At 44.8% G+C, this 13,280-nt stretch overlaps 1 protein-coding gene across 1 annotated transcript in view; it reads right to left on the reverse strand.

Moving 5' to 3' along the window:
* Nucleotides 1–6,706, reverse strand: part of LOC147662844 (alanine aminotransferase 2-like) — a 165,353-nt gene extending 158,647 nt beyond the window's left edge. The window contains exon 1 of the mRNA XM_086950865.1: nt 6,659–6,706. Within this exon, the coding sequence (XP_086806991.1) occupies nt 6,659–6,691 (33 nt within the window). The 5' untranslated portion in view covers nt 6,692–6,706. The remainder of the gene's footprint in view (nt 1–6,658) is intronic.
* Nucleotides 6,707–13,280: the final 6,574 nt, after the last annotated feature.

The following is a 13,280-nucleotide window of genomic DNA, read 5'->3' on the forward strand; positions in this document are numbered from 1 at the left end:
ATGGTGCACCAGGGATGAAGCTGTACCCCACAACCCACTGCCCACGTTCTGCCCTGCATGGGGGGGGGGGGGGGGTGCAGCAGGCTGGCGAGGCTACAAAAACCAGCCCACCCCCTTCCATCCAGAGTTTACTACCGCACATGGTCCCCCTTGTGCTGGGTGATGCAAGGGTGAAGGGCTCCTCTCCCAACCACATAATCTTGATTTACGGTAACACTCTAAACCAGTGTGATACAGGTTTTCTTCCCACTACCCCTCACCGCCCTACACTGGGGTAGGGGGGGAACCGTTCCCATCAGCTCAGCGATGTCTGTGCTCCATATAAAAACATAGCCCATCCCTAGGTCCCCGCAGGCTCTATTGGTTTGATACCCAGTATCAAAATGGCAGGGGCCGAGAAGTACACAAACATCCCCATGAGCTGGTGTAGCGTAGACCTCCCCCTTCCCAAAATGTGTTGGGATTGCCCCGCATATCCTGGAGTTGAAAAAGGCACCCACCCTGCAGTTTTTGTGATGATGAAACAACCCCCCAATCTCCTGTATCAGAGAGGAAAACGCCCCCATGTCCTTGGGGTGAGATACCCCTCTCCATCTGCTGGTGTGTCCTCCTCTCCAGAGTTCCATGAAGGCAGGCGGACATACCTACCACAGGCACTTACCGGTCTATAGTGTTGGGAGGAGTCTGTGCCCCCGCTTCCCCCCTTGCCTCACTCCTTCAACATACAGTGCTAGTCCCCTTGGACACTGCCCCTTTAAGAAGCTCCTACTCCTCCGCCACAGACCGCTGCTCCTCCTCGGTTTCCCAGCCGCCTCTCCTATCTAGAGACTGGCTACACACAGAAGAACTGGAAACCACCTCCTGCACCGGCAGTACCCAGTGCGACCCCCTTCTTCGCCAGCCACTGCTGCTTACCGTGCTCCACTCCACGTCCTAGCTCATCTGCCAAACCTGCCCAGGGTCTCTTTTTACCACCACCCACGCCCTCTACTCTTACAGCTTTGGGGCCATCCCCACTGTCCACAAGCAACGTCCCCTACACTTCTCCCTCAGTTGCACCCCAGCCCTCTCCGTTCCACTGAGCACGCACCCTTCACTCCTCGCTTCCTGCCCGCCAATCCCATCTTCACAGTCTGCAACAAGTCCTTCTCGTGTTGCCCCTTCTTCACGGGTGGGTCTGCCGAACCTCGCTCTCCTCCCAGCCCTCTCCCCTGCATGACCAATGCCTCTCCCCAATAGCCATCTTCCTCGCCTCCCACCAAGCCCACTCTTTTCCGGCAACCGTCTTCCACCTCACCGCAGCCTAATGAACACTTCCACAGCTGCTAGGTAGAGTCCAGCTTCCAGCAAGGGACAGTGTCATCCCCCCCCCCTCAACACAGAGCTATGTGTTGACCCAACCTCCTAAGTAAGCCCCCTCAGAAGTGAAGATCGGTTATCCGTCGCCGCTGCCTCAGGTCATCGCCAGGGCGAGGGGGCCAGTGGCAGAACCGGACTCGGTAGAAGCTCCGACAAGGGAGGGGGTGGGGTGAAGGCGGGTCTCTCGCTTGACTTCGGTTAAAACCTAATCTACAGCGAGTGAGGCGCAAATGACAGCGCATGGCTTTAGGAAGGACGGACTCTTAATCTGCCATGAGTAATGATGGTGCACAGGGGTCTTTGCTTGCAGCTAAGGACAGTGCCCCCTGCAAGTCCGCTGGGATGAGCTGGTACCACTGATATTTTAAGGGTGAAAAAAAACACAGGACTAGAAGTTAATATTTGAACAGAAAAATGCTATTCCCCGTCGAGCGCCTCACAGACCTGTCCCGACCCCGTTATATCAGGTTTACCCACTCCATGAAATGCTTTCCAGGAAGCCAAGCGACTCGCGTCAGCAAAGGTGTTGATATATAAAGCACAGCAGTAAGCCTCAGGACGTGTGCATTAATTAAAGTACAAAACTGTTCATTATCATAAAAATACATACATTCAGCCAATACAAACATACAAGTTAATATACAAGTTATCCAACAACGCTTCATTGGTAGAAAAGAGACCTAAAATCTTGATCCAAAACAAAAAAAAGCTGTTGGAAACATGATCCGGCAGTACACGCCTCCTGAGGATAAGAAAGTGCTTCACGACAGGAGAAAGGCAGACGAACCAGTCCGGATGGGCCGGACGAAAAGGGGAAAGGGCAGCAACCAAAAAGCCTCCGTTCGAATCGGAGGCCACCGTTTTACATAATCGATGACACCCTCCAAAAAAAAAATAAGGGGTGGGGCTTCAAGCCCCCTTCTGAAATCTCCTCTCTATCAATATATGTCTCGCAGAGCGAGCAACACATGCGCACTGCAGCAACGCTAGGCGAGACCTAAAAAATGGAGGGCTTTAATATCCTATTTACCGGTATCGCTACACTTATTTCTTCTCGTAAAAATGAGAGACATAGACCGCACAAATGGGCTGGACCCTAAGACAGACCATACCTTTTTGATCCATTTACAAGCACAGACCACAGGAATGCGACAGTGTTAATGTTTTAGGGATTATATGTAGTCTCCAATCTAGTTTTCCCTTTTAACTTACCTCTGGTGGTTTGCACATACTTTTCACTAACACGAGAGAATGTATCATGCATGCAAGCATTTATTTTTAGTAGACATTGTTGTACTGTAGTCTGCACCGTTAGTTTCAGGGACGCACATAACAGAATGCAATGTCCTTGTTTTATTATGTGTTCGTAGGAGGCAACTCTTCCTTCTCAAATAAGTTTCTCAAATAAGCTTCTCAAATAAATTCTGCATGTCCAGGAGAAAGCAATAAGGCTGGTGTTTAATTATTTAAATCATGCCCGTGCTGAAGCCCATGAGAGGCACTTCACACCAGAGTATTCTTGACTGCTGCAGAGACCAGTGATTGAGATTCAGCCCTGCAGGCCCCGACCTTCATCCTAAGAACGAAGATAGCTGAGCAAGCTGAGATATGTGCAGGCTTGCACATTCATATGCGGTGCACTATTTAATGCACTGAGAAAGGCTTCCTGAGACATCACCCCAACGTACGTGGTTAGATTATTCCAAATGTGTCTGGCAGTGAAGTTAACTCCCACAACGCTCTCACAAGTGTAAGACTAATAGTGATGGATAGGAGTCATTTGGGAACAATGAATATGGTTGAATTGTTCATGTTTTTTCATATTCTAACAATGCTTATAACAATGATGTGTCTCATCTGTATAATACTTTTAGCTCATGTTTTACTTACAAGGATTAGATCTTTTCAATAAACATTTAAAAAATGTATTAACGCTTTCTTTGCTTCGTAATCATTTGGGCATGCAGAAGTGCAAACTAAAGGGTTAGATCCGTTTCCATAAATTTGTTGGGAATCAGAGTGGTCACGTTCGCGGTTACCGACAGATCTATAACTCTGGAAGTTTAGATGTGGTATTGTGAGCTAGCTGAACCAACATTTACTGATGATGTGAGTAGACTCAGTCTTTATATTGTGAACTTTGGTTGACCTACTACCCAGTCCTATTAATTTCGTATGAACCATATAACATCATCCTGGTCACCACTTTCCACATCAAATGTCAATGGTTCACTGACTGCAAGTTTTGCCACTTGTTGACCTATGAATTTTCATGGCGTAATGTTTTTCTTATAGACCAATGATCCCTAACCAATGATCTCTACAGCAAGAACTTATTTAGACAAGGGTCTTAATCTTGTAGTCTGCAAACAATCTATGAAATTCTTTGCATCTCTCTGCCTAGTGTACAACTCCCTTAACTGATAAACATGTTCTACATAGGACTTTTCTACACTTGCTAGTCTTGATGAAGGTGAACCTAATATCAGTTACATTAAATGGATGGGTTGTCTAATGAAGATAATGCATTTACCAAGTTATAAAGATGTGGATGGGACTATACTTTAGAAAACGTACATTAGAATAGCGTTTGCCAGGTAATGAAGATTATAGGCTGGGCTGGACTATAATGTAACTGACTCTTCCACGAAATGAAGTGTAGCTCTACTCATGGCTAGGCCTCTACAATTCAATAATACTCACATTTTCCACAACCCAGAAGGATGATTAGTCCTAAGGTACCTTTGTAGGCATTGACCATTCTTCAATGGGAACGAACTGCCTAGTGAATGATGATCCACACTTTCCGCAGACATAATTGATGAAAACCTTTCCCTTTTGACACCTAATATACTGCTGGCAGTTGCTGTAAATGTAGTCCTAATTTCATGTAAACATAGGAGAACTATGGATAAAGGTGAGTTAAGCGCAGTACCCAGCACACTAAGCTATTACACACTAATTTGACTATGGCTAGGAAATGACACACAAGCTACTGTTCCCTACCTTGACTAAATACCTTCGAGCGAAAATTTTATTTTTGGGCAGAGATATTTGCAAATCATGAAAACTGCGTTTATTTAGAACACAGGTAAACCTTGGCAAATGGGATCACTCAGAATCTAAAAGTGAGTGATAGGACCAGTGCCTGTGCAAGGGCCCTAAATTAATCTTTCCTACAACAATGTTTGATAATTTTTTTAGTAGGTTAAATTGGGGAGGCGGCGCTTACCAAACTTTTTTTTATACAAATGAACGTGAGAAATAAACAAACTAAAGATCCTCTTCACAGAACAGCATACACATTAGGCAGAGTCTACATAAGTCTATTTTCCCAATATTTGTTTGCACAGCAGATCATCGTTAGTTTGTCTGTAGATGGGTGACGATAGAGGAACGGTCTTGTTCTATCTCCAACACAAAATAAGTAATTCTTGAAATGAAATATACATTAAAAGGGAGTACTTGGGAAGTCCAAAAAAAATTAATTAACTCAATACTATGTCAGTCCAAATTAATATTGCAATCCTGCAACTTCTTTCAGGTCCAGACAATGCACAAAAATTGCTTGGGAAGCTAAGTAAGTATTATTCCAAATTTGGCTTGATGTAGTGACCATTCAAATTCCGAGATTCTTCTCATAGATTTCAATATAATGCAAAAGCCAATGATTGATATTTCAAAGCTAACGTATTCTTTACAAAATCCAACAGCAGCCCATGGCATTGGCTGGACCTGAAAGAAGTTGCATGACTGGAATAAGAATTTGGACTGAAATTGTATTGAGTTCATTTAAATTTAGATAAAAACATTTTTGGACTTCCTAGGCCCTCCCTTTTTACGTATATTTGTTTATTTGAATTCATGGTTTCTGAGCAGTAGAACCATTAGACGGTTGAGTGCAATTGAACTTATACTATGGAAATAACGCCTCTGAGGCCAGGTAGAGCAAATACTGTTCTTGTTGGATATATTCATTCTTGAAATAAGTCAATCTCTTACAGAGCACCTTGTAGGCGTATGGGTTAAAGGAAATGGAATTCTTCCTCGAAAGCTTCCATAGCTCAGAAGTTGGGATCATTATCTGATTGGTCAAGCCTCAACAAAAACAGTACGATTTAAAGCGTATAGTTCCCTTCTCCCTTATAACATTGCCCCTGAAGGTTGGCGCAGCAAAGTCTATGTGTAATATCTCTCAGTACCCCAGAGGTCAGAACCCAGTGCTTTTCGTTTCTGAGCCTCCGACGCTTGAAATAAGCTTCATCTGACTCTCTGGACAGCACCAATGTCATTAGAATTAAAAAATTAATTAAAGACCCTTCTTTTAAGAGTATATTACATGGGCGGTCATGGGGAGTGGATTAAAACAAAAACAACAAAAGTCATTAGCACATTAGAATCAGCATATACATAACAATTGGGCCTGGGCAAAGCACTAAGCTACGCTCGCATAGTTTGCGAAGTTTGCACGTAGCACAGTGCGAACACGCTTGCTCGCGGTCCACAACGTCAAGTTGGCGACCGCGAGCAAGCAAAATGACATCCTGGCGAGACTTTTTCCTCGTTCGCGATCAGCAACATTAAGTTGCTGATCGCAAGCGTGGAAAATAAACCTCCCTGCGAGATTCTCAACGCGGGGAGGTCTGATTTCTCATTGCGAGTGGTCGCGTATGCGCGCGACCGCTCGCGATGAGAAACTACCAGTCCGCGTTGAGAAAGCTGCCGCTCGGGTAAAAATCTCCTCGAGCGGCAGAAAACTACAGCTCGCACTGTGCGAGATGCTGTTTTCAATGATTGCACAGTGCCAGATGCTTGTCCGCACTGTGCATTGAAAACGGCATCTTGCACAGTGCGAACATGCTACTAAGCAGTTCGCGTAGTGCTACTTCGCAAACTACACCCAGCCCTAATAACAATTTCAGAACAAATGTGAACTCATGAGTAGTGGGTGGTAAGGCAAAAGCTCCCCCCTACATTGGTTAAAAGTACATTAATGTACACCCTCCATACAAAAATGACGAAAATGAATTCTAATTTTCATCTACAAACATGAGGTTTTTGCCAGTTGTGAAACAGTCAGTTTACTAAAATCAGAATCAAATATTTCAGAGAAGAAAGGTTTTGCACGCCATTAAAGAAACAAAGCACTTGTAGCAAAAGAGCCCATCTTAATGGTTTATTTATTGGGTGAAAAAATCATGTGTACACATAAATCCTGAGCAGACCTCGAGCACAAATAACATTTACTTCTACACGAAGAAAGCAACACCAGGAGCAAGGAATTAACGGACACTCTTACCTGGCGGAGAAAGGTGATTGGCTGCTGTCCCATTGCATGTGCATCACCAATGTTTGCTTTGATGACCTCACTGAAAGGCTTTTTTATACCCTATTAGAAAGAGAGAATATGCCTGTTAATAAGGAAAACGGCACAACAAGATCTCACAGGTAGTTGAGCTGCATCCAAATTAGATCTGTTTGACACTGGCAAGCAGAGGGAATACAACTGATTGTAAGGAAAAAAGAAATGAAAGATGCGTCAGTGGAAAAATAATTAGGGTGTGGGATTTAGGCTTTTCTGGAGCTTAGATATTCCACTGTGCGCGCTTTGCAAAAAGAAAACACACATAAGGAAAGACGTGTAGCACGTTGTACACCGGAGTACGAGGACGGTGCAACAGGTACAAAGCAGGCTCTGACCAGAAAAGCTGGTCAACCCATTACTGCTTCACTCCTGGAAGCATTGGCTGCAAAATCTAAGCGCATATATGAGAAGGGAATCCCCTCTCACACTTGGAGAAACACCGTAGTGAGTGTAACACATAGCCTGGATTACACTCCTTTTTATCCTGCACTACACTCTATTTTAAAAAGGTCCTGAGGAAAGCCAGATTTAGTTTAAGGCACTGGCTAAAACATGTCAACTAACTGATGGATGTAGGAGGTAGTAACTCGCCTCCCTTGAACATCCCCAAGCCTTATTTTAACCGCTGACGGGGGCCCAGTAATTAAAATGTCGTTTATCCTCGGGTACTGGGACCCTCGCCAAGCCGTTTTAACTCACACTTCACTTTACACCTCACACTGCACTCTCAGGAAAATACCAGCTCCGCTGTAATCAGGCGTCGCAGCACACCCGGGACACATTAGGTGTCACTGGGTGGGCCCGATGATGAAGCATGCCACCAACCAGGTTGGTGGGTGAGGGCTTCATGAACTCACCAACAAGGTGCCCATAACAAATCTAATCAGAGTCCTAACAATATTGGTCATATTCAAGCTAGTCTCTTTTGATAACACATATAAACTACGGGGACTCGGACTAGCTTTCTAGTCCTCCCTCTCTCTCTTGATACGTGCATCAATGAGTTGTGTCAGTCAATCCACCAGCTGGGATGGCCCAGATGCTCTGCATGCCAAGCTTGAATAAATGAGGATTGGTGGCTGGACGAATCCATGGACTCAAGGAATACTTCCACTTTTTTGTATACACCACTTCACTCTTGCTGGGGGCCAATTTGCTCTACATATTGGGGAACATATTAGAACTTAAACAGCGATTGAATAATACACATTAGACAGAGTCAAAGTTTCTAAAAGTTTACACCACAAAGAGAGAAAATAAACCCGAAATAGCATAGTTCGCTAATATACGTTTAGATTAGTAGATGGCTCTTAGGGACAGTCTTGAACTCTTTAAAGAGATACCTTGTAGATTATTAAGCGTTTTCTTTTATTGGCACAGCTTTGCACACTGTACATAACTATATAGCAAAAGGTCATCAGCACTGTCAGACTGTTAATTAGTTACCTTTTAATGCGCCAACAATGTTTCAAGTTGAGGATTTCGTGATCGTACATTTTTAATCTGCTGTCCAGAATCTTGAACTAACAGAAGTCCAGCACAGAGAAAGCCATTTACAGCCAAGGAGTAAGGGGTATGCATAACCAAGTGCAGGGAGTAAGGGGTATGCGTAACCATGTGCAGGGAGTAAGGGGTATGCGTAACCATGTGCAGGGAGTAACGGTATGCGTAACCATGTGCAGGGAGTAAGGGGTATGCGTAACCATGTGCAGGGAGTAAGGGGTATGCGTAACCATGTGCAGCGAGTAAGGGGTATGCATAACCATGCCAGGACGTATGGGGTATGCGTAACCATGCCAGGGAGTAAGGAGTATGCGTAACCATGCCAGGGAGTAAGGGGTATGGGTAACCATGCCAGGGAGCATGGGGTATGCGTAATCATGTCAGGGAGTAAGGGGTATGCGTAACCATGCCAGGGAGTAAGGGTATGCGTAACCATGTGCAGGGATTATGGGGTATGCATAACCATGCCAGGGAGTAAGGGGTATGGGTAACCATGCCAGGGAGCATGGGGTATGCGTAACCATGCCAGGGAGTAAGGAGTATGCGTAACCATGCAAGGGAGTAAAGGGTATGGGTAACCATGCCAGGGAGCATAGGGTATGCGTAATCATGCCAGGGAGTAAGGGGTATGGACAACCATGCCAGGGAGTAAGGGGTATGCGTAACCATGCCAGGGAGTAAGGGGTATGCGTAACCATGCCAGGGAGTAAGGGGTATGGGTAACCATGCCAGGGAGCATGGGGTATGCTTATCATGCCAGGGAGTAATGGGTGTGCGTAACCATGCCAGGGAGTAAGGGGTATGTGTAACCATGGCGATACAAAAGGGGATGATGGACGGAGCATTTGAGCAAACCAAACACTCACCCCCAGTCAACTGATCTGGGTTGAATCCCTCACCATTCTTTAGCTCACTCAGCCACCCCAGTTCAGACATGGCCATATGCAAATCAGTCTGACCCTGTGCCTCATGGGAACAGTCCAGCCCGAACTGCCAAGCCATGTCTTCCCTGGACCGGAAACAAGCATCCTGGGACCAGTTTCGGATTCATAATCCTCATCAGCCAGGCTATCTTGAATCCAGTGGGAAAGTGAGCAAGAGACTCACGTCCGAGCATACACTGCCAACTTAAGGCGAACAAAGCGATACAAAAGGGGATGATGGACGGAGCGTTTGAGCAAATCAAACACTTACCCCAGTCAACTGATCTGGGTTGAATCCATCACCATTCTTTAGCTCACTCAGCCACCCCAGTTCAGACATGGCCATATGCAAATCAGTCTGACCCTGTGCCTCATGGGAACAGTCCAGCCCGAACTGCCAAGCCATGTTTTCTCTGGACTGGAAACAAGCATCCTGAGACCGGTTTCGGATTCATAATGCTCATCAGCCAGGCTATCTTGAATCCAGTGGCCAAGTGAGCAAGGGACCCACGTCTGAGCATACCCTGCCAACGTAGGGCGAACAAAGCGATACAAAAGGGGATGCTGGACGAAGCGTTTGAGAAAATCAAACACTCACCCCCAGTCAACTGATCTGGGTTGAATCCATCACCATTCTTTTGCTCACTCAACCACCCCAGTTCAGACATGGCCATGGCGATACAAAAGGGGATGATGGATGGAGCGGGCAGTTTGGGCTGGACTGTTCCCATGAGGCACAGGGTCAGACTGATTTGCATATGGCCATGTCTGAACTGGGGTGGCGGAGTGAGCTAAAGAACGGTGATTGATTAAACCCAGATCAGTTGACTGGGGGGGAGTGTTTGTATTGTCAACGCTCCGTCCATCATCCCCTTTGGTTTTTCTTTGTATGTGTAACCATGCCAGGGAGAAAGGGGTATGCGTAACAATGCCAGGGATTAAGCGGTATTTGTAACCATGCCAGGGAGTATGGGGTATGCCAACCATGCCAGGAAGTAAGGGTTATGCATAACCATGTGCAAGGAGTAAGGGGTATGCGTAATCATGCCAAGGAGTAAGGGGTATGCGTAACCATGCCAGGGAGTAAGGGGTAGAAACTAAATCAAGAGGGAGCAGGATAAGTAGGGCACATGTGTAGTTTTAATCACATTTAAATAAAGTAAATTTACGAAGATACGGTCAGGTGCTCACATAAGTGACAACGTGTGTTACGTGACTGAGTAAGTAATTAGGAATGCAAGCTGGGTGGGTTTCTAAGTTAGATTCAGTCAGATCGCGAAATTGTATCGCGGGTATTTTTAATTTGAGCGTCGAGCTACGCGGCAGCAATTGACTTCCTGGCATTCGCGGCGAATTCCTCCGACCCTGTCAATGCGTTAAGGCCTTTTTCGCGATCGGACTGAATCTAACATAGAAAACCGACCCAGCTTGCATTCCTAATTACTCCCTCAACTGTAACCTGATTTCAGACCGCTCACCCTGTCCTGATGATGATATTAACTAAGTAAAGATCGAAACGTCGTCGACCCCCAATGAAAATCCCCTCATTGTATATATTCCTTGTGGATTTTTTTTTTTTGTTTATGTGATATATTTCGTATATTGTTCACTTCCACTCAGTCACGTTACACACCTTGTCACTTATGTGAGCACCTGAACTTATCTTCGTAAATTGACTGTTTAAATGCGATTAAATCTACACATGTTGCCCTACTTATCCTGCTCCCTCTTGATTTAGTTTCTATACCAAATAACTCCTTGCTCTCACTTGGACCTATTAGGTCACCCCTGAACCATTGTCTCTCTTACATGTACTTCAACCTCTGGTTTGAACAACGGGGTACCCTTGTTTTCCATAACTAGGGAGTAAGGGGTATGCATAACCATGTGCAGGGAGTAAGGGGTATGGGTAACCATGCCAGGAAGTAAGGGGTATGCGTAACAATGCCAGGGATTAAGGGGTATGTGTAACCATGCCAGGAAGTGAGGGGTATGCGTAACCATGCCAGGGAGTAAGGGGTATGCATAATCATGTGCTACCATAAATGTAACAGTTTATAAAGCTAATTCTGCTGGCTTTCCATTCATGTTACTTCTGTCACTGTTTTAAATGGTTCAAGTGCTCATTTCGGACCTCTGCACAGTCATTGACTCATAGCAGGATTTAGAGGTTCTGGAGTGTAGTTACCACACGAGGGGTGGTGACTTATGTTAAATTAATTAGCCCAGGCTGACAGGAGCTGGAACATCTAAAGTGTTGTGGGGATCAGGATGTCCCTGATCCTTACTTCGTATGGGGAACAAGGAGAAACTTTGTACGGTGGAGCAGGAGCCTAGAGGCGGAACCCTTTCTGTGTGCATTTGTGCTGAGTATGAGAACCTAAAACATACTTTCTTCCACCTCAAAGAAAGCTACTCGTCTCAGTTTAAGTAAGCAGTGGAAGTTACATCGTGCTCTGTCTGGCAATGGAGGAGGAGAAAGGTTTGGCAGAAATGACTCCTAGACACTACGCAATAAAGTGACAATACTAAAAGGGAGCAAAAAGTACCAGGGCCCTAGAAAGAAAAACAAATTTACGACTACATGAAGAAATTTTACCCATATATATATATATATATGGTCCTATAGAACAAGGTGAACAAGCATGCTAACAGAGTTTACAGATTTAGTAGCCGAGAATCGAAAAAGTGTACCCTCTGTATAGAGCATTTTAGAAGCAGTGATTTACAGACACGATCATCCCTCCCTCATCCACCCTGGTACCTCAAGTAGAATATACCAAGTTTTCTAACTTATCATACCCAAATTCTTGAGACGGTAACTTCACTAACTAGCTGGACTTCTAGCTTCTTCCATCTCAAGTTCTCTCCCACCCTCTTGGATTCTCCCCCATTTCTCTTCCTGCTCCTTCCCCTTCCCAGCCTTCTCCCTCCCTGCCAACTACATGGCTGAAAGCAGCTACCCCTCACCAAGCGAGAGACTAGTATTTTGAAAAGACCACTCACTCCACATGGATCCACTGGCAATCCCGCTATCATGACCCCACCATCCCTTTCTCTAGATCTCTCTTCCATTTCGCCTTTCTCAACCATCTTGGACGCAATATCAACCATACATCAAATTACCTAACATCACATCTACAACCAAGCATTCTGGGATTAGAGTGAAAAACACTGATCCGCCTACGCTTGAAGAGGGCACACCATTTTCCCATTCTGAGATCTGGCCTGCACATTTGGAGCTTTCTATCTGACATCAAAACTAGATGCTTAGCATCAAATGTAGTTTATCGTGATCTCGAAAACTGGAAAGAATCCCTTCTCTACAGATGGTATCTACACAATCCTATATTTGTATTTCTTTTCTTTCCAAAACGTTGAGATCTAATAAAAAACACAAACATATAATGCAACAATTGCATTTCTAAATAAAGAAAGAAATGCATGGATGCAGACAGATCTGCTACTCCTGGAAAGAGCTCCCATCCTGATGCTACACACTGACATGCATGCAGTTCACTGTGCTCCCTTCAATTCCCAGCGGTGTAAGAACACAATCTTCTCAATCATAGAACAAGGCTACTCCAAAAGATCACAATAAAGATGCAGCACCGTTTTCCTCTCTCCTGGAGTCTGGCCATATAAGGAGAAACTGGATGAAAATAACTGCATATCCACAAGTGACAATCTGAGCAAGAACATGGTGCAGTGAAACAATGATCTAAAAATACTGCTTTAAATGTCAGGTTCCTGTGGAGCTCATCTGGAGACATTACAGCATCGTGCAAGCTATCTGGCGATCTGAGAAACACCCACACACTGAAGGAGAGGGCTCGAAATAATCCATGTACTAGAAATGCCCTCAGCAGATTCCAAGGGATGGGGAGTTTTCAGGAAGGAAGGTAAACATTGCTACCAAATTGCAGCGAAATATTATTACTAACAAAGCCAAAATATTTGGTTTTATGTATAGCTCATTTTATTTTATTTGGGGTTTTTGTAAATTGCTATAAACCACCAAGAAGTAGTCTTTAGTCTGAGTACTTAAAGGCAGATACAGAGGTCTGGAGATCAATTAACAACAAGCATTTACAATGCAATGGTTTCGCCTTTGGAAAAGTTAGAGTTAT

Source organism: Lissotriton vulgaris, unplaced genomic scaffold (genome assembly GCF_964263255.1).
Source record: "Lissotriton vulgaris unplaced genomic scaffold, aLisVul1.2 SCAFFOLD_2626, whole genome shotgun sequence".
In the NCBI taxonomy this organism is placed as follows: Eukaryota; Metazoa; Chordata; class Amphibia; order Caudata; family Salamandridae; genus Lissotriton; species Lissotriton vulgaris.